This window comes from Muscardinus avellanarius, assembly GCF_963383645.1.
Source record: "Muscardinus avellanarius genome assembly, chromosome: 1".
Lineage (NCBI taxonomy): Eukaryota > Metazoa > Chordata > Mammalia > Rodentia > Gliridae > Muscardinus > Muscardinus avellanarius.
In genome coordinates this window covers 102,897,505-102,919,951 of record NC_137786.1, presented here as the reverse complement: position 1 = coordinate 102,919,951, position 22,447 = coordinate 102,897,505, and the positions used below count along the sequence as shown (strand labels likewise).

General features: G+C 39.2%; 2 protein-coding genes across 3 annotated transcripts in view; both read right to left on the bottom strand.

Annotated features, from left to right (window-relative positions):
- Nucleotides 1-10,034, bottom strand: part of LOC308270680 (uncharacterized protein) — a gene marked incomplete at both ends in the record, with an annotated part of 58,978 nt that extends 48,944 nt beyond the window's left edge. The window contains one exon of the mRNA XM_080706712.1: nt 7,630-10,034. Coding sequence (XP_080562838.1) covers nt 7,630-10,034 — 2,405 coding nt within the window. The remainder of the gene's footprint in view (nt 1-7,629) is intronic.
- LOC308274983 (protocadherin gamma-C4) overlaps nt 1-22,447 on the bottom strand; it is a gene marked incomplete at both ends in the record, with an annotated part of 798,148 nt that overhangs the window by 510,137 nt on the left and 265,564 nt on the right. The gene's annotated exons all lie outside the window — the stretch shown is intronic.

Below are 22,447 nucleotides of genomic sequence, written 5' to 3'. Positions count from 1 at the left end.
TAAGCAGTGACTAGAGTTTTTATTTACCATCTTTACTGGAGAACATTTTGTTCCTGCTAGCTCATAACAGCCAAACTAATGTCAGCCAATGCTGAAATCTAAGGGTTCCATTCCTTCTTACCATTTTATGTTTTTTTTTCCTTCCTGCCTGCCTTCCTTCCTTTCTTTTTCTTTGTACTTGGGGATGGACCCCAGGGGCCTTCTACTTCTGGATTACACCTAGACCTATTTTGTTTTTTATTTGGAAACAAATTGCTGAGAGCCTCACTAAAATGTTGAGACTAGCTTCAGCCATTTCTGGTTTTTCATTACTTATTTTCCCCTTTATAAATTTCAAGTTACATAGAAGTCTAGGTTTACTTAATGTTCTTGACCTTTGCTTTATATATATAACAACAATATATATATTTTTTATTTATTGGCATGCTGGCACTCAAACTAAGGGCCTTCCAAATGCTAGGGAAGTTCTCTACTACTGAACTACACCCATAACCCCATAAATTTCACTTTTTTTTTTTTTTTTTTGGTGGTACTGGGGTTCCTGGAAGCCCTTCTATCTCCGGACTACACTCCCAGACCTATTTTTACATTTTTATTTGGAAACAGGGTCTCCTAAGCCAGCGCGCACGCGGCTGGCTTCAAACCTGCGCGATCCTCCTGTCTCTGCCTCCCAAGCGCGGGGATTACAAGCATGCGCCACCACGCCCGGCCTAAATTTCACTTTTTAGCATTCTGTTTCAATATTATATAAAACAATCTAGCCGGGCGTGTTGGCGCACGCTTGTAATCCCCGCAATCCCCACACTTGGGAGGCTGAGACAGAAGGATCCCACAGGTTCGAAGCCAGCCTCAGCTACTGAATGAGGCTTTCAGCAACTTAGTGAAACCCTGTTTCCAAATAAAATATAAAATAGGTCTGGGAGTGTAGCACAGAGTTAGAAGGCCCCTGGGTTCCATCCCCAGATCCCCCCCCCACACACACACAAATAAATAAATAAATAAAACAATCTATACTTACATTGTATTATTAAAAAGTGTTACATAGATTTGGAAATGAATTCACACTTTTTGTTGAGGGTGAGTGTACAATCAATAACATATTTTGAAGATATTTAATGATAGAAAACATATTTATACAGAAGAATTAGCATGAATTAATTCTACTTCTGGAATGAGTAATTTAATGTATAATTAGAGACAACAAAAATACACATAATATATTAATATACTTATTTATTTTTAGAAGAATTACATAAAGTGACTAATCAGTTTCATAGTTTACATATCTGTATGTTTAATTTCAGCATATAAATCTATTTTAAGTGACATCTCAATCATATAGTTTATAAATATATAAACATCTGCATAACAATTTTAATATTTTCATTGTTTAATAATTTAATAATCATTACCTTCAATTAAAATCAGAATCATGTCAATATATTGTCATTTAAAATTAAAATATTAATTGTTACTAAAACTTAACAGTTGATTAAAGAAATGTATGCTTGTTTAAAATACTTTAACATATATGGGTTTATTTGTTTTATGCTTTTATTGGTGCATGATAATCTCACATCACAATGTTAATTATGTTGATAGTAATATATATATACATATATATACAGGCCTTTGTGTCCCTCCAAGGGTTTAAAAATATTAATTTTTATCAAAAGGTGTCCTATATGCATAATTTAAGCCTAAAACATTGGCTCTTTATCTCAGGTAAAAGGGTTTGCTGAATAATAAAATAAATAATGATAGCACTGGATTATAACTCAAATCTATGAGTTCATATATAAAGAAGTAAAGAACTGAGTGTATGAGAAATAGCAAATATTCCTTATAGAAGAACTTTAGTTAATGTAAAAGGAATCAGAGAAATAAAAAATCACCTTCAGAATGCCACAATATTAATTGCCTCAGGAAATATTCATTAATGAATGCTGGAATTATTTTATGTAGAAACATGACATTTGCATAGTTTTGAAGTAACTTCCTGTAAATTCTTATTAACTACAAAGAAAAAATTAGTAATTTACAGTAGAGAAGCTTAGAAGATATTTTCTTAACCAAGTGATCAAAATTAACATCATCTTAAGGCTAGAAATGTAAGTCAGTGGTAGAACACATGCCTAGCGTGCACAAGGCTCTAGGTTGGATTCCCAGCACTGGAAAATAAGTTAGCACCACCTTAACACTACTGAACTATGCACACTTAAAAATAGTTGGCAACAAGCCGGGCGTGGTGGTGCACGCTTGTAATCCCAGCGCTTGGGAGGCTGAGACAGGAGGATTACATGAGTTCGAAGCCAGCCTCTGTTACTTAGTGAGGCTCTCAGCAACTTAGTGAGACCCTGTTTCTAAAATAAAATGTTAAATAGGTCTGGGAGTATAGCCCAGAGATAGAAAGCCTCTGGGTTCCAACCCCAATACCACCAAAAAAAAAAAAAAATAGTTGACATCGTTGGGGCGTGGTGGCGCACACTTTTAATTCCAGCATTCAGAGGAGACTGGAGGATCCCTGTCTGCATATAGCCTCAGCTTCTTAAAGAGGCCCTTTGCAACTCAGTGAGATCTTGTTTCAAAAATAAAGACTGAAAAATAGGGCTGGGGGTGTAGCTCGGAGGTAGAATGTCCTTGGGTTCCATCCCAGTACCGCAAAAAAAAAAAAAAAAATTTGTTGTTGACATCAGTCAGGTGTGGTGGTGCACGCTTGTAATTCCAGTACTTGGGAGTCTGAGACAGAAAATCACGGGTTCACAGACAGCCTCAACTACTTAGGCCCTCCACAACTTAGTGAGAGCTTGTTTCAAAACAAAGAATAAAAATTTGGGCTGGGAGTATAGCTCAGAGGTAGAATGCCCCGGGGTTCCACCCCAGTACACCCACCTCCAAAATTGTTGACATGGTATATCTTATGCCTTTTTACAATAAAAAGATTAACACCACCAATTGTATGACATATTGACATCCTGTACTTGCAGATATTATGTACTAAGAAGGTCACAATGTCATTTCTGCATATTCTTCCCAATAATGCATAACTTTGAGAAACCAAACAATTGCAAATGGAAAGGCATCTTACTAATAACTGACTACTATCCTTCAAAAGCCTCAAAGTCATGATAGACAAGGAAAAACTATCACAGATCGCAGAGACTAAGGACACATAAGAGTTGAATGCACTATGGGATCCTGCATTGAGTCTTTGGACAGAAAAGAAGGTTGAGGGAAAATTGGTGAAATTTGAATAAAATTTCCAGTCTAATATAATTGTACCAGGGCTTCTTTCTTTCCTTCTTTCCTTCTTTCCTCTCTCTCTCTCTCTCTCTCTCTCTCTCTCTCTCTCTCTCTCTCTCTCTCTCTCTCTCTCTCTCTTTCTTTCTCCCCCACCCCGCAGTACTGAAAATGGAACCCAGGGGCATTGTACCTACGAACTACACCCCCAGCCCTATTTTATAGATTTTTACATTTTGTTTGTTTGTTTTTTTGTTTGTTTTGTAGTACTGGGGATGAAAACCAGGGGCATTCTACCTCTGAGCTACACCTCCAGCCCTATTATTTTAGTCTTTTTAATTTTTGAAACAGGGTCTCACTAAGTTGCGAAGAGCCTCACTAAGTAGCTGAGGCTGTCTGCAAACCACAATCTTCCAGTTTTTACCTCCAAATTGCTGGGATTACAAGAGTACTCTGCCACACCCAACTTTGGTCTTTTTTATTTTTTATTTTACTTTTATTTTTATTTTTGCGATACTGGGGGTGGAACCCAGGGGCATTCTACCTTTGAGAGACACCCTCAGCCCCAATTTTTTATTCTTTTTTTGCAGGTCTGGGGATGGAACATGGGGGCATTACACCTCTGAGCTATACCCCCTGCCCTATTTTTTATTCTTTATTTTGAAACAGGGTCTTACTGAGTTGCAAAGGTCCTTGCTAAGTAGCTGAGGCTGTCCACAAACCGCCATCCTCCAGTCTCAGCCTCCCAAATGCTGGGATTACAAGGTGAGCCACCACACCCAGTTCAGGGTTAATTTCTTAACCTAGACAACTGTACTTTGATTATATAAGATATTAATATTAAGGAAAGCTAAGTAAAAGGGTATATAGGAGCTCAATTACTTTTGCAATTTCATAAGTTTATAACAAATTTTAAAAGAGCTTAAATTGTGCTGGGGGTGGTGGTGCATGCTTGTAATCCCAGCACTTGGGAGGCGAGACAGGATGATTGAACAGGTTCGAAGCCAGCCTCAGCTACTTAGTGAGGCTCTCAGCAACTCAGTGAGACCCTGTTTCCAAATATAAAAATTGGTCTGGGAGTGTAGCCTAGAGGTAGAAAAGCTCCTGGGTTCCACCCTCAGTACCACAAAAAACGAGCTTAAATTATTTAAAACTTAAAACTTAGAGTAGAAATGTAGATCTATACATATAACTGTTAAAGAAATAACTGAAGCAATTTGCTTAAGCCACTTTTCACTGTTTAAATATTTATCATGGGCTTTTTGTACAAGACACACTTCAAGGCTCTTGAGTTATAGTTTTAAAAAATACTAATAGTTCTGATGTTACTTGGCATTTGGGGGAGGGTAACTGTCCTAATTATTCCTTAATTTGCTCATGAAAACCTGGAACTAATTTAAGGTAGTTTAAAGAGGTCTCTTCAAAATACAAATGGCTCACATGATATTCAGTGAATTGATATAGAGATGTTCTTAGATTTTTTTCTTACCAGGTAAACTTGACATTTTCATGAGAACTTGAAATCTAGGTAAAAATTAGATTATATTGTCATTTAATAGAGTAGTTGCAAAATCTAAAATCACAATATTTTCACTAGACTAAGACAAAAATAAGAAAAAAGGGCAAAATAATTTTTTATAAAATTATTTATATTTTTAATTTGGAGAATAGTTTCCTTCATGAGATTATTGTCTTTCCATTTAAATATTAAATTTGATTTTTATATTAAATGATGGGGTGTGAAGTGATAGGTTTTATTTCATGTAGAAAAATAAAAGAAAAATCTATGTCTCCTCTCCATTGAAGGTATGTGTTTATAAACTTTTTAGCTGTATAAAAATCAAAGTCTGAAAATTACTGCTCTATATAGTATTTTGTCCTTGACATTAAGCCAGGCTCTATTGATTAACTCAAAATCATATTAAAGATAATCAAATACAGCTAGTGCAGGATATTTTATTTAATCATGTTTTAACTAATTACTGCTTGCTCCTAAAGGTTAAATTTATGTCTTTTCTCCCTTAAAGCTCTGATTTCAGCCTATCTTTACTAATCCTAACACAAATATACCAGAACATTAGTGCAAGAAAGACCTTTATTCCAAATGAGCATGATTGTAACTCAACTTATGGAAAATATTTAATAAAAATCCATTGATATGTATTTGCTTTGTCTATTCTCAAAACATTAACAAAAAAAATCAAAGGGCAGCTATCAGTTCCATAAATTCTATCCTAAACACCCCCAACATTTAAGAAATAATGTAGCACTAAATTTTAGTATATTCCTGGCTACCAAGTAGACAGCCAGGTGGTGCCATTAGATATGAATCATAAGTACAAAATGAAAAATATAAATTTAATTTGAATAATGTATTATTAAATATATGTTTGAGAAATATTTTTGTGGTACTGGGGGAGGGTGGAACCCAGGGACTTCCTACCTCCGGGCTATACCCCAGCCCTATTTTATAATTTATTTGGAAACAGGGTCTCACTAAGTTGCTGAGAGCCTCACTAAGTAGCTGAGGCTGGCTTCGAACCTGTGCAATCCTCCTGTCTCAGCCTCCCAAGCACTGGGATTACAAGCATGTGCCACCATGCCTGGCGAGAAGTATTTTAAGAAATACCAGCATAATTTCAGTTACAAATATTGTGCCCTCCTATATAAGAGGAAAGAGAAAGCTGTCCTGGTAAGCTGAACTGATGCAGATTTGTATAAAATAAGGTACATAATTAAAACTCTTTAAAGCAAGCTTTTGATTTTCAAGTGCAGTTATTATTGGTAGTATCCCTGAAAATATTAAAAATTTTTTGGTGGTACTGGGGTTCCTGGAAGCCCTTCTACCTCCGGGCTACACTCCCAGACCTATTTTTACATTTTTATTTGGAAACAGGGTCTCCTAAGCCAGCAGCCTGCGCGGATCCTCCTGTCTCTGCCTCCCAAGAGCGGGGATTACAAGCGTGCGCCACCACGCCAGGCTATTAATGTTTTAATATTGCTTTAGTTTTAATTTTAGAATGAGAGGGGTCAATAGAGCTTATGATGGCAAGACAATAATGATTTAAGAGAAGCCTAAGTTGCTGAGATGGGAGGATTGCAGGTTTGAGGACACCTTCAGCAGCAACCTAGCAAAACTCTGTTTCAAAATAAAAAATAGGGCTGGGTGTATAGCCCGGAGGTTCAATTCACACACACACACACACACACACACACACACACACACACACACACACTGATTTCTCTACTCCATTTACTTTTATGAATGATGTACTAAAATACCTATTTATTTTTCTCAATTTCTATGTCATCATTTCAGAATGCTCAGAAAGGAAAGGGGCTTACAGTCAAATTGAGTATCCTTAAAATGTACCTTTTAAACTGTTATTGAAGATATTTTAATACTTTTTTTATAAAACTACAAAAGCTTATATGTTCTATAGCACTTAGTACCACAAAATGATTTAAATGTTCTATAGTACTTATAACTATAGCAGTCCCAATTTTATCCACATACTCCCTTCATTCTCCTCATCAAATAACTATTCTCAGATAAGGTGGGAATAGACATCTGAATATGAAAGAGGTTTGAGAATTGTCTAACAACCATTAAGACATCGACATTTAACCTTATTCTGGATAACATCCTGAATTGAATCTCTTTAGCTTTACATATGGCCTCACATTTACAAATAAATCAAGTCATTTTTTCCTTTATCTTTTCTCCAGTTATGATTATCTGGGAGGGCCACTATGCACCAAGCATTTTTCATGATTACGAATGATGGCTGTTATGGTGTTGATTCAAAGATGATCTCCGCTCATCAACCATGAAAATCTATAAATTTTGGAATAATAATCTATATCTTTGCCAAATCTAGTTGCTTCCTGATATGTCTAAATTTATTTTTCCCTATGCATGCATAACTTTATTTTTATATGCATGCATAACTTTTCTCTGGGAAATAATGTAAAGGCTGAATAAATATCTCTATGGGACTAGGCATTTCCTGGGCAAGGACCAATGAATTTGCAGAGGAAACATGAGCAATGGATCATTCCTTACTTGCCTTGTACAGAGAAGATAAAAAGCATTGCCTACCACATATGTGATTACAGATGATGGCATTTACTTTAACAGAACCCCAAAAGCAGAAGGGATAACAGATGCTTGATCTAGGAATCCAGATAATTGCTTTGTACTAAGTAAGCCAAGCCTTACTCTAGATTCCCCATTTTCCCCAAGTAAACATTTCTCTGACTCAATTAAATAGACAGTTTCAATGAGGAATGATCTTTACATACAGGTTGTAACATTGTATTTCTCTTCTCTCACTAAAGGCTAAGAGCTACATAAAATCATCAGATACTCCTCCATGGCAATCTGACCCCTGAGACTTAGTTCTATTCGAATTTGAAGGTAAACTGGAGCAATGCTCTCCAGTGGTGTGGGGGAAAGGGAAGTTGGGCATGAAGCGCTTAAGAAACCGGAATTCACTATTTCCAGTGCCAGTGGCTGAGCACATGTCATATGGGCAAGGCTGGGCTAGAGATCCATTGCCTCCTCCTTGTACCATGTTATTAGGGAAATTACAGTCATCGTATAAATGCTCTTGAATTGTGAGCTTGTCTCTGTGTTTAATCTTCTGGTAGATGTGTATAATGAAGATCATTGTGACAGAAAAGAGAAACAGAAAGGAAAGCACAGCCAGAGAAATAACCAAATATCTAGTGGTTGGATTTACCTTTCTAGAATGCTTGGCTAGATTCCAGAACTGCAGGTAGGGCTCCGAAAAGCCATCTACCAGCAAGATATTGAGTGAGGCAGTTGTGGAAAGTGCTGGTTGGCCATGATCCTGAACAAGAATAATCAGCTTCTGCATCATGGAGTCTCTCTCAGATATCGGTCTCAATGTACGGATTTCCCCATTTTGTTGTTGAACAGAGAATAACCCAAGGTCAGTGGCTTTAAGTAAATGATATGAAAGCCAAGAATTCTGACCTGAGTCGCCATCAACAGCCACCACTTTGGTCACCAGATAGTCTGCCTCTGCAGATCTGGGCACCAGATCATTGCAGGGCACACTGCCATTCTGCAGTGGGTACAATATCATTGGACGATTGTCATTGTTGTCCAGAACAACCACTCTAACTGCAACTTGGCTACTCAGTGATGGAAAGCCCCCATCAGTTGCCTTTACCACAAACTGAAAATCTTGAATGGCTTCGTAATCCATGGTCCTTAAAGCATAGAGCTTCCCATTGTCTGAATTTATGGAGATGTAAGCAAAGACTGACAGATCACCACTTTTTGGAGGCAGCAGAGAATATGTTACTTGGGCATTCTCACCCAAGTCTAGATCCTCAGCATGAACTTTGCCAATAAAAACAGCAGGGCTGTTGTTTTCCTGAACAGTCAAAATGTAGGAATCTTCCTGAAACACTGGAGAATTGTCATTAATGTCAGATATTAACACCTCTATCACAGTCTCTGTGGACAAATTGGGTGGTCCTGTATCCATGGCAACAAGGGTGACGTTATACCCGGAGACATCCTCCCGATCCAAGCTTCTGTCAGTGACGAGCGAGTAAGAATTCTTGAATGTAGGTCTGACTACAAAAGGAGGGTCTTCTCTTAGGAAGCAGGTGATTTTTCCTCCCACTCGAATGTCTCGGTCTCGGATAGTGAAGAGAGCCACTACAGTTTGTAGTGGCGAGTCCTCAGGGAGGGGGCTAGACACAGAGGAGACCATCACTTCAGGAGGATTGTCGTTTACATCCAACACCTCCACCAAGACTTTGCTGTGGGCAGAAAGGCCTCCTCCATCCGTGGCTTGAATGTCAATGTCATATGTTTCTAAAGCTTCGAAATCTAGCGGCCCGAGGAGTCTAATCTCTCCAGTTTGGGAGTTGATCTGAAACGTCTGGAGAATTACTTCTGGGTTCTGAGCTAGAGAGTAAGTTATCTCCTTATTGGTGCCCTCGTCTAGGTCTGTGGCAGTCACCATGGCTACAAAAGAACCATTGGCAGCATTCTCCGGTACCTGAGCTCGGTACACCAGTCGTGAGAACTGGGGCACGTGGTCGTTGACGTCCAGAACCAGCACGCGGATGTGCGCGGTGCCAGACTTGGGAGGGGACCCGCCATCCACCGCGGTGATGGTCAAGTTGACTTCAGGCTGCTCCTCTCTGTCCAGGGGCTTATCCAGCACTAGTTCGGCATATTTGGGTCCCTGGCTCCGGAAGCGGGTGTGCAGGTGAAAGTATGCGTTGGCGCTTAAGGTGTAATTTTGGAGTCCGTTGAGGCCCACGTCCAGATCCTGAGCGCTCTGCAAAGGAAAACGTGCACCCAAGGGAGTGCTCTCTGGAATCTTTAAAAGCGGCTCCTTGTTGAGGAAAACCGGAGCATTGTCATTGATATCAAATACCCTGACTTCTGCCCGGAAGGACTGCAGCGGTTCCCCCAGGACAATTTCAAAGTGCAGAACGCACGGGTCGGCTTTACCACAAAGTGACTCCCGATCCAATTTCTCCTTCACGAACAAATCTCCGGTCTTGCGGTGGAGCCGGAAATGCAGCTTGTTGCCCTCGGAAACCAACCTGGCCCCGCGCTCAGCCAGCTTCCCCACCTCCAGCCCTAGGTCCTTGGCCACATTGGCCACAAACGAACCGCTCTCCATCTCCTCCACCACGGAGTAACGGATGGTGGCCGCGCCCCCCACCGCCACGCACAAGTAAAGGAGAAGACACCCCACTTGCCTGCTTCGCAAAGGTTTTCCGGGCACAGCAGCCATCAGTCCCAGTGTTTTCCCTGCAGCTTCCGCCAGCTGTTGCGGATTTCGTTTCACTGTTCTGCCACAGGCTCCCGCCGCAGGGGCTCTCCGCCTCCCTAGCTTCTAACCACAGCAGCCACCGAGGGCTAGCAGAGCCAGGTGTGCTGTTTTGCACTTGTAAGAAAATCTGGTTGAGTAACTCAACTCCCCAGTCTATTGAATATATTAATAGACATGTTCTCATTCCGGAGAGTTGGGCAGAGGTTGGAAGTTTGTTGCCAAAGCAACTGTTCTCTCCTGTTAATTCTCTTTCAGGAAAAAAAAAAAAAGTCCTTGGGAACTGAGAAGCCAATGAGGATGCTTGCTAGACCTGAAGTCACTGGATCTGCTAGCATCTGGGGATTGGGGACGCTGAAGCCGTCCTGGGCAAACAATGACGCGTTTAAGCTCTATCTGCTCACCCCACGGTTCACCTAGAGATCAAGGAAATGACAAAAGAATCCTGCAGTGTCTTCCACGTCCAAAAGAAACACCCTAGGCATGAGGGGTAAAAGGGAAAGAGCAGGAAGGCTTAGGGGAACAGGTCAGGAAGAAAAAGAAAGGGGACAGGCGGACACCCTTCAGGAACCTGAGGTCCAGTAGGTACACTGATAGGGGTCTAGGCCATCTGGACTATGGATTTGCACAAATCCATTCCTTGCCCCAGAATTCCCAAATGCTTAGGGAACACCTGGCTGCTAGTCACTTATGATTATGACAGCAGTAATATTTATTGGTTATGATTTCCATGTACCAGCATTGCATTAATTGATTTATATGCATTCTTTAATTCAGTATTTGCAACAACCCTATGAGGAAGATGTTCTTTCTTTTTTTCTTTTTTTGTGGTACTGGGGATGGAACCCAAGGGAATTCTACCTCTGAGCTACACCTTCCAGCCCTATTTTTTTACTCTTTATTTTGAAACAGGGTCTCACTGAGTTGCAAAGGGCCTCACAAAGTAGCTGAGGCTGTCCATTAACTGCAATTCTTCTGTCTCAGCCTTCCAAATGCTGTGATTACAAGCATTATCCGGCTGTTATTTCTTTTTTTAAAGACAAAAAATAAAAAAAACAAGACAGAAGAGATTATGCCATACTCCAAGTTCTCCTACCCAGTAAATATTAGAGGTGAAAGCGTGGTGGCGCATGCTTGTAATCCACATGCTTGGGAGGCGGAGACAGGAGGATGGCACAGGTTCAAAGCCAGTCTTGCTGGTTTAAGAGACCCTGTTTCTAAATAATATAAAATAGGTCTGAGAGTGTAGCCCGGAGGTAGAAGGGTTCCATCCCCAGTACCACCAAAAAAAAAATATTAGAGATGAAAGTCAATATAAGTTTGCCTGACTCCAAAGTCTCTTTTCTTAATATGTTACTCTGCCTTCTGGATAAAATACGGATAAATCAAGTAAAAATAAATGTTTGGCTTTGGATTTTAAAACAGATGAGATCCAATTCCTCTCCCCCTACTTAATTTTAACAGATGCAAAAAATTAAAACATTATATAATAAAGTCACTTGTCCAATTTTTACAGCAGTTTAAAAGTTAGGACATGTCTTCTGACACTCTATCCTATGCTCATTATCAGAAGCATTTGATTTCCCATTTGTGCTCAACACTTAAATCTTAGGTGCTATATAAACAGTTACTGCCACTTAAGTGTAAATCACATTTTTCACATTAAAGTGAATGAGAACAATGTATAAAATATCAATGACATCTTTACATGAAGGATGTAATGGATCCCTTAATCTCCATCATATATCTTAACACTTGGTGTAGCTGTACATTCCTAAACTGTTTAGTTTTGACTCTTAAAAGCAAATCTAAGTTTACAGGAGATGATTCTTTGAATCTAGTTTCTTTCCCTCATTATTTAGTTCAATGTGATATTGATACTGTGTTTAGTTCTAGTTCATTTATTCCCATGATCACTTTAAAGACTTCTATTGTATATTGCCAAAATGCTTCAGCCAAAGAATTAGGAACATAGCTTTAGTTTAACAAAATTGTGTTTACTGACTTATTGCGACAGGGTAACTGAATACCATAGAGAATAATGGGGCATCTCAGAAGTTGAACCAATTTACGCTATCACCAGCAGCATAACTTCTAGTTGCTCACATTTTCTTCAACACCTTGTGACTTGGTCTGTTTCTGTTGCTAATGACACAATACCAAAGGCTGTGTAGTTTATAAACAAAAGAGTTTTTTTGGGGGGTCATGAATCCACTTCAAGGTTAAGGAGTGATGGCCGTTTTGCTAGCAGATTCCCCAGCAGCACAGTCATCATATATGGTGGGAGAGGCAGGGAGTAAAAGAAAGACTTGTTCCAAAGTGTCTTTTTTAGCAGAAGAACTCTTGAGATAACCATTTGTTAAGTTTTAGACCTAAATCTAAGTTTCATGTGCTCAGAGGTGGGACTTTGGAGAAGTGATTGACTCATGAGGGCTTTTACGTCATATTGGATTAAGCCATTGATGGTTCAATGGACAACTAGGAAGTAGGACCTAGGTGGAGGAAGTAGTGCAGTGGGGAGCATGCTCTGGTTTTGTCTTCTCTATGCCATTCCTACTTCCTGTCTGTCATGAACTGAGCAGCTGCCTTACCCTTCCACTATGATGTTCTGCCTCACGCCAGGCCCAAACAAATGGAGCCAGCTGACCATGAACTGAGACCTCTGAAACCATGAGCCAAATAAAGTTTTCCTCCTGTAATCTGTTCTCATTAGATATTTGGGTTATAGCAATGCAAATCTTACAAGCACACTCATTAATCTTAATCACATGAAAAGTCTTCTAAAGATCCAGCCTGGTTTCCACTTGTGATGATTAATCTGGATTGTCAACTACATTGACCTGAAAGATGCCTGGGGTTGAAAGACTTTGATGAGAAGTTTCGCATGTGGAACAGCAAAGTGAGTGGTAATTCCTGCCCTGAATGTGGGCAGAACTATTCAATAGGCTTTGGGAGCCAGATGGAACAAAGGGCTGACGGAGGAAGAAGCAGAGTGAAGGCAAGCTGAGTTCTTTCTGAGAAGGTACGTGCTGCTGCTGCTGCTGCTGCTGATGATGATGATGATGATGATGATGATGATGATGATGCTCTTCCCTCAAAAGATTGCCCTCTAGCTCCTTCATTAGTCCAACATGGACTGTCACCAAAAATTCTCTAGGGAATTTCCAGATCTTTCCATTTTGGACTGGGGCTGTATCATTGGCCCCTTGTGTTTTAAGTTTCCAGCTTCTTTCATGGAGCAGCTTGTAGTTCTTGTAGCTTTCCAGGACGTAGGTGGCTGCTATGGAACTATACAGCTTTTGAGTGTGTACGCCCCTTTGAGAAACTCCCTTTGATTTAAACTTTTTTTTTTTTTTTTTTTTTGCGGGTTTGGGGATGGAACCCAGAGACATTTGACCTTCGAGCTACTCCCCCACGCCCGGCCTTAAACATTTTTAACTATATGATTTTATTTAATATTGTAAAATACCAAGCAAAGATCTAGTAGACACGCAGATAAATTCTTTAAAGTGCTTAGAGAAACATCCCTTTATACTATACATATCCTATAAGTCTGTTCCTCTACAGAACCTTGACTAATGCATACCTCTAAATATCTTATGAAGAGGATTACGTTTCAGTATGAGCTACAAAAAGAAGAAAACATGTTTAAGTCATAGCACTTTGCCTTACTAGTCTTCTAAAATTGTATTTAACCTGATGAATGTATGTGTTCATATGTCATTATTTAATTTGCATTTCTCTGATTTTTTTTTTTTTAGTGATACTGGGGGTGGAACCCAGAGGCTTTCTACCTCTGGGCTATACTCTCAGACCTATTTTATATTTTATTTGGAAACAGGGTCTCACTAAGTTGCTGAGAGCCTCACTAAGTATCTGAGGCTGGCTTTGAACCTGTGCGATCCTCCTGTCTCAGCCTCCCAAGCGCGGGAATTACAAGCATGTGTCACCATGCCCAGCGCATTTCTCTGATTATTAACTAGGACTCAATTTAATATTAATATATTTCCAGCCATCTGGATATCTTTGGGGGGAGGAACTTTTCTTAGTTCCCTTGAACAGTTCTTGCATTGAGTTGTTTGTCTTTTTCCTATTGATTTGTAGTTTAAGTAAATTCGTATATTCTGAATTTGAATCCTGATTCACTTTTTAGAAGTCATAAAAACAGACATATTGCCAGGCGTGGTGGCGCACGCCTGTAATCCCCATGCTTGGAAGGAGGAGACAGAAGGATCGCGCTGGTTCAAGAGACCCTGTTTCCAGCCGGGCGTGGTGGCACACGTTTGTAATCCCTGCGCTTGGGAGGCTGAGACAGGAGGATGGCACAGGTTCGAAGCTGGCCTCTCTGGCTTAAGAGACCCTGTTTCCAAATAAAGTATAAAAGTAGGTCTGGGAGTGTAGCCTGGAGGTAGACGGCCCCTGGGTTCCATCCCCAGTACCACCAAAAAAAAAAAAAAAAAAAGAGAGAGAGAGACCCTGTTTCCAAATAAAAGTATAAAATAGATCTGGGAGTGTAGCCCAGAAGTAGAAGGGCTTCCAGGAACCTCAATACCACCAGAAAACAAACCAAAAAAAAAAAGCCAGACATGTTTATGCTTAGTCAAAATATGTCGCCGGGCGTGGTGGCGCACGCTTGTAATCCCCGCGCTTGGGAGGCAGAGACAGGAGGATCGCGCAGGTTCGAAGCCAGCGCGCGCGTTGGCTTAGGAGACCCTGTTTCCAAATATAAAATGTAAAAATAGGTCTGGGAGTGTAGCCCTGAGGTAGAAGGGCTTCCAGGAACCCCAGTACCACCAAAAAAAAAAATGTCTACAGGGAACAGTCTTAATTTGGATAGAGAAAATATAGAGTATAGGATCTGTTCATTATTTACCATTATCTAAAAAGAGGTTTTTTGAAAATTTCTATAGTATAAAAATCTTTATTGAATTCTCAGGATTTAAACATATACAAAATAGCCGGGCGTGGTGGCGCACGCTTGTAATCCCCGCGCTTGGGAGGCAGAGACAGGAGGATCGCGCAGGTTCGAAGCTAGCCACGCGCGCTGGCTTAGGAGACCCTGTTTCCAAATAAAAATGTAAAAATAGGTCTGGGAGTGTAGCCCGGAGATAGAAGGGCTTCCAGGAACCCCAGTACCACCAAAAAAAAAAAAAAAAAAAAAAACATATACAAAATAAAGAAAAAAGAAAGATATTTAAAGAAAGAGACATTTCTCCCACTGGTTCACAAATTATGCAGAAGTTTAGACATCCTAAGGAGTCTTAATAAATCAATTTCCAAATAATTTATTTAAAAACCACAAATTTGCTGGGTGTGGGGGTGAATGATTGTTTCTGGTACTTGAGAGGCCATGACAGGAGGATCAAGGTTTGAGACCAGTCTCAGCAACTTAGTGAGAAACTTTCAAAATGAAATATATAGAGCCAGGCATGGTGGTACATGCCTCCCAGTGCTTGGGAGCTGAGACAGGAGGGTCACACAGGTTCAAAATCAGCCTCAGCTACATAGTGAGGCCCTCAGCATCTTAGTGAGACCCAGTTTCCAAATAAGGTATAAAATAGGTCTGGAAGTATAGTCTACAAATAGAAAAGCCCCTGGGTTCCACCCCTAGTACCACCCCAAAAAAATAACATATAAGGCCGGCGTGGTGACGCACGCTTGTAATCCTCGCGCTTGGGAGGCGGAGACAGGAGGATCACGCAGGTTCGAAGCCAGCTGTGCTGGCTTAAGAGACCCTGTTTCCAAATATAAAAAAGTATAAAATAGTCTGGGAGTGTAGCCCGGAGGTAGAAGGGCTTCCAGGTACCCCAGTACCACCAAAAGAAAAATGAATAAATAAAATAACATTATATATATATATATATATATATATATATATATATTCACACACACACACACACACACACACACACACACACACACCACACACATATATATATTAGGACTAGGGTGTAGTTCAGAGATAGAATTCCCTTGGATTAAATCCCTAGCAATACATAAATAAGTAAATAAATAAATAAGCAAACTGTAAATTTGAAATCCTTTTTCAAAACTTTATTTTTTTAGTGTACCATTCAGTGACTTTTATTTTTTATTTTTTTAAATATGTAATTTTTATTTAATTTATTTTTTATTGGTGCAATGTATTCATACATCATAATGGTATAAAGAAAATACTTTTGTAGACATACATACACACATCACCCAGTTAGCCCCTTCCCGATCCCCACCCCATTCCCTCCCCATCCCTCCTTCCCATGCATGGCTTAGTGGTTGACATCTAGTTTTATAGCAATTTATCCAATATTAACGATGATAATCTCACATAACAGTTTCATTTGTCTGATACCAAGCTTTTGATAATTTAAAGATAACATTTCAATATTTCTTTTTGCTTTCTTTCTTACCAGAGAATATTTTTTCTTTTTTTAGGTGAAACTATCATACATTTATTTATTTATTTTTCAGAAAAAAATCTATCCTGATATGGAATATGGACTCTAGATACGCAAAACCATCTCGAAGAAGAACAAAGCTAGAAGATGTATATTTTCTGATTTCAAACCATATAAAGCTACAATAATTGAAACAGTGTAGTACTGTTCTAAAGGCAGATATATACACCATTGGAATTAAATAAAAGCCTAGAGATAAATTCTTCCCTATATTGTCAAGTTATTTTTGACAAGGTTTCCACAAACATTTGGTGGAGGAAATACTAATCTTTTAACTAAATATTGTTGAAAAATAATAATTACATGAAAAAGAATAAAATTGGACCCTTACCTAACACATATACAAATATTAACTCAAAATAGATAAAATACCTAAATATAAATCTTAATACTATAAACTTTTAGAAGAAAATCTGGGTCATAAAACCTCACAACATTGAAATTGGCAGTGATTTCTTGGATATGATTTCAATGGCACAGGCAACAAAAGGGTAAATAAACTCCCTAAAAAATAAAAAAATATTGTATATCCAAAGACAATGTAAACAAAGTTAAAAGTTACTGATTGAATGGGATAAAATATTTCTAAATGTTATATCTGAAAGTATATTAATATTCCAACTAGAAATCCTAAAAATTAGCAACAATAAAAGCAAACAATACAATTTAGAAATAGGTAAAAGACTAACATAAATAATGAATCTCCATAGATAACCAATCTTAGTTGTCTGTTGCATGGAAAATCTTGTTTCTCTGGTTCTGGTATGTGTTACCTATTTCTTCTTTGTAGTTAATCTCTTTGAGTATTTTCTCTAGTGCTGGTTTTGAAGACATAAATTCCTTCAGTTTCTGTTTGTCATGGAAGCTTCTTATTTCCCCATCTAATTTGATAGAAAGTTTTGCTGGGTAGGAAATGTTTGGCTGGAAGTTGTTTTCTTTCAGAGTTTGGAATATGTTACTCCAAGCCCTTCTGACTCTCATGACTTGGATTGGGAAGTCTGGAGTGATTCTAATTGGTTTGCCTCTGAATGTCACTTGGCCCTTTGTTTTTGTTGCCTTTAAAATTCTCTGCTTGGCTTCCACATTGGTCATTTTGACAATTATGTGGCGTGGGGATCCTCTTCTCGGATCCTGTCTAAAGGGAGTTCTATAAGTTTCCTAGACCTGTGTATCGACCTCTTGCTCTATGTTTGGAAAAATTTCTGCTAATACTTCCTTGAAGAGATTGTTGATCCCTTTGGTTTCACCTTCTTTTCCCTCCTCTATTCCAATTATTCTTAGGTTAGCTCTCTTAAAATAGGCCCATATTTCTTCAATGTCAGATTCCTGCTGTCAGATGTTTTTTCTAAATTAGAAACTATATGTTCATTTTTTGAATGATCATCTTCTAGGAGCAAGATTCTATTCTCCATGTGGTCTAATCCGTTGTTTGTACTTTGAATTGAGGCCTTTACTTCATTAATTGCATCCTTTATCTCTTTTTGGCTCTCTCTGAATTCTTTTTGAAACACCTCTATTATTTCTACAGTTATTTTCCTGATTTGATCTTCTAGAAATCTCTGAATTTCTGTGTTATCAGGTTCTGATGTTGTGGGGTTGTGAGCATTCATTGCTCCACTGTTATTCCTCTTTCCCATGATTTCAGAAGTTTGTGCTTTGTCTGGTTTCTTCCCTGGGTCACTACGACTTCACTTAAGGTGCTCTGGATCTCGAGTCTGTGGTATCTCAGTCCCCACTACTCCTTTACTGGGTTGTATCACAGAGTCTCAGACGCTGGGAGTCAATTGAGGCTGCTTTAGACCATGGGGGGGTGCCAGGTTGGGCGTTCTCCTATGGTGTGATATCTCTGCCACCGCCACTCCCCCACTGGGTCAAGTCCCTGGGAGTACAGTACTGGGATTTCTCCTCTAGGGGCCACAATTTGACTCACTGTTGTTGAGTGCGCAGATGGATCTGTCGTGGACTCGGTGAATTCGCTGCTGCTGCCGCTGGTGGCAATACGGCACCGCTGCCACGCCCTCGGCCGTGATGCTGGCGTATTTCTTTTCTGTTTTTGAGCTCTGCTCTGAGTCCCTGCAGGGTGTGCTCAGCCCAGCCTCTGAGAGTTTTAGATGCTCCCTGCGCTGAGAAATCTGCCGAATTCCTCCTGGCTGATCTGCAGCGGCTCACCTCGGCTCGCTGTCCGCCGCTCCTCTCTGGAGTTTGTTTTAGAGTTCCCACTTCTCCACATCCTCGCCAGCCTGTGTATTTGTTTTCTGGTTTTGAGCTCCATTCCGATTCCTTTCTTGGGCGTGATGAGCTTGGCCACTGGGAGTTTTAGACATCCTTTGCACTGAAAAGACTGCTGAATTACACCCGGATGTTCCACAGCTGCTCACTTCAACTCCTTGTTTACCTTTCCTCTCTGGAGCCTCGTGGGTCGTTGAATGTGCTGATCTGGAGCTGTCGGGGGCATGGTGAACTCGCTGCCGCTGCTGGCAATATGGTACTGCTGCCACACCCTTGGCCATGAGGCTTGAGTATTTCTTTTCTGATTTTGAGCTCTGTTCTGAGTCCCTTTCTTCTCTGGAGCCTGATGCTGTGAGGGAAAATGGCGCCGGTGCGGCTCAGCCGCCAGAATGCGGGCTTGTTTCTTTTCTGGTGTCTTGTTGTTCTTCTAGTCTTCTTTTTCTCTGTCCCTTGTATTTACAGTTTTTATTTCTCTGCTCATGGTGTTTTCTGGCTATGAAAAGCACTGATTTTGTGGCAATAGAGATTGATTGTTAGCGGGACTTGTAAACACTGCTTTTCTAGGTCACCATCTTCCTTTTTCTTCTTTATTTTGTTTTTTATGTGGATCATATTGAAAATGGCATACATTCTACATTCAGACTGTGCTTGGTGCCCTCTCCCACCCCCTATTTCCCCTTCACCCCCTCCCAACAATGAGTGTCTAGGTTAACCGTGCTACATTCATGCTTTTACAGATATTCGAATGTAGCTCTTCCATTTATTAACCTTAGCCTTCTTCATTTCCTATTCTTCCATTTAATCTTTGCTGAGGTTTTCCCTCCATTATCTGGAGTCCCTCTGGCATTCCTAATACTCCCTAGTTTGGGCATATTAGAGAAAACATATGTCCTTTCTTATTCTGTGTTTGGCTGATCTCATTTAACATAATGCTCTCCAGGTATTTCCATCTTCTTGTGAATGACGTATTTTTGTTCTTTTTTTAGTGCTATGTAGAATTCCTACTGTGTGTATTTCCCATAATTTTGCAATGCATTCATCTGTTAATGGACATCTAGGTTGGGTCCATATTTTGGCTAATACAAATTGTGCTGCTATGAACATGATATGCATATGTTACTGTAGTTCTCTGATTTCAACCCCTTTGGAAAGATACCCAAGAGTGGTATAGCCAGATCATATGGTGGATCCACTTCCAGTTTTCTAAGGAATCTCCACACTTATCTCCATAGCCAGCTGAACTAGTTTGCACTCCCACCAACAGTGTAAAAGAGTTCCTCTTTCCCCACATCCTCTCCAGCATTTGATTTTATTTGATTTCTTTGTTTGCCACTCTGATTGGGGTTAGATGGAATCTCAGTGTAGTTTTAATTTGCATCTCTCTAATGGCTAATGATGTTGAACATTTGTATCTCTTCTTTTGTGAAGTATCTATCCAATTCAGTTGCCTATTTCTTGATTGGGTTATTTGTTTTGCTAGTGTAGATTCTTTTGAGCTCTTTTTATATTTTGGAAATTAGCCCTCTATCAGAGTGCTGGCTGGTAAAGATCTCCTTTTCTGTAGGTTTTTGCTTTAGGTTCTTGATGGTTTCCTTTGGTGAGAAGAAACTTTTTAGTTTGATGCCATCCCACTTATTAATTCTTACTTTAATTTCCTGTGCTTTGGAGGTTTTGTTGAAAAAGTTACTGCTTGTGCCTATATATTGGAGTGTTAGGCTTATGCCCTCCTCCAATAACTTCAAAGTCTCTGGTCTAATTTCCAAGTCTTTGATCCATCTCAAGTTGATTCCTGTGCACGGTGAAAAGTCAGGATTTAGTTCCATCTTTCTACAAATGGATAGCCAGTTCGCCCAGCACCATTTGTTGAAAAGGCTGTCTTTTCTCTAGCATATGAGTTTGGCCCCTTTGTCAAAGATTAATTGACTATAGGTGTGTGGGTTTGTTTCTGTATCTTCTATTCTGTTCTACTGGTCTGTGTGTCTGTTGTTGTGCCAATAACATGCTGTCTTTACTACTGTTGCTATATAGTATAATTTGAAGTCAGGGATTGTGATGCCTCCTGCGTGGTTCTTACTGCTGAGGATTGCTTTGGCTATTCTGGGTTTTTTCTTTCTCCATATAAAATTCATGACTAATTTTTCTAGGTCTATGAAGATTGTCATTGGTATTTTGATATGTATTGCATTGAATGTGTAGATCACTTTTGGCAGAATAGCCATTTTGATGATATTTATTCTGCCTATCCATGAGCACAGGAGTTCTTTCTATCTTCCAAAGCCTTCTTCAATTTCTTTCTTTAATGTTTTATAGTTTCAGCGTAGAGGTCTTTTACATCTTTGGTTAGGTTCATTCCTAGTTATTTTATTGGTTTTGAGGTTATAGTGAATGGAATTGTTTTATTTATTTCAGTGTGGATTCATTGTTGGCATATAGAAAAGCAACTGATTTCTTTAGACTGATTTTGTATCCTACAACTTTGCTGAATTGGTTAATCAGCTTCAGTAGTCTTTTGGTTTAGTTCTTTGGGTCTTTTAGATAAAGGATCATGTCATCTGTAAATATAGTTTTAATTCCTCTCTTCCTATTTAAATTCCTTTGATTTCCTTCTCTTGTCTTATTGCTGTGGCAAGAGTTTAAAGGACTATATTGAAAAGGAGTGGTGGTAGTGGACATCCTTGTCTTGTTAGTGATTTTAGAAGAAATTCTTGCAGTTTTTCCCCATTCAATATGATGTTGGCTTTGGGTTTATTGTATATTGCCTTAATGATGTTGAAATACGTTCCTTCTATTCCAATTTTCTGCAGTGTTTTTTAACATGAATGGGTGTTGGATTTTGTCCAATGCTTTTTCAGCATTTACTGATATGATCATGTGGCTTTTGTTCTTAGTTCTATTTATGTGGTGAATAATGTGTATTGATTTGCATATGTTGAAACAGCCTTGTTTTCCTGGGATGAAACCAACTTGGTCGTGGTGTATAATTCTCTTGATATGGTTTTGAATGCATATAGCTAGTATTTTGTTTAGAATTTTTGCATCTATGTTCATCAAGGATATTGGTCTGTAATTTTCCTTTCTTGGTGTATCTTTGTTTGGTCTTGGGATTAATGTGATAGTGGCCTTGTAGAAGGAATTTGGGAGAATTCCATTTCTTTCAATTTCTCGGAACAAGTTGTGAAGTATTGGGGTTAGTTTTTCACTGAAGGTTTTGTAGAATTCAGCTGGAAACCCATCAGGGCCTGGGCTTTTCTTTGATGGCAGAATTTTTATTGCTGTTTCTATTTCTTTGCTTGCTATTGGTTGGTTTAGGTTTGCTGTGTCCTCTTGGTTCAATTTAGGTAGGTTATATGTGCTTACAAATCTATCAATTTCTTCCATGTTTTCCAGTCTATTGGAGTATAAATTTTCAAAATAGTTTCTGGTAATCTTTGAATTTTTCCTCTGTCTGTGGTGATGTCTCCTTTTTCATTTCTGATTTTATTAATTTGAGTTGATTCTCTCTTTCTTTTGTTTAGGTTGGCCAGAGGTTTGTTGTAGTCTTTCTAGATCCTTAAGATGTGTCATTAGGTTTTTTTTTTTTTTTTTTTTTTTTACAGAGAACAGAGAGTCTGTTCTTCTTATGTGGGCATTCAATGCTATAAACTTTCCTTTTAACATCACCTTCAAAGTGTCCCATAGATTTTGGTAAGTTGT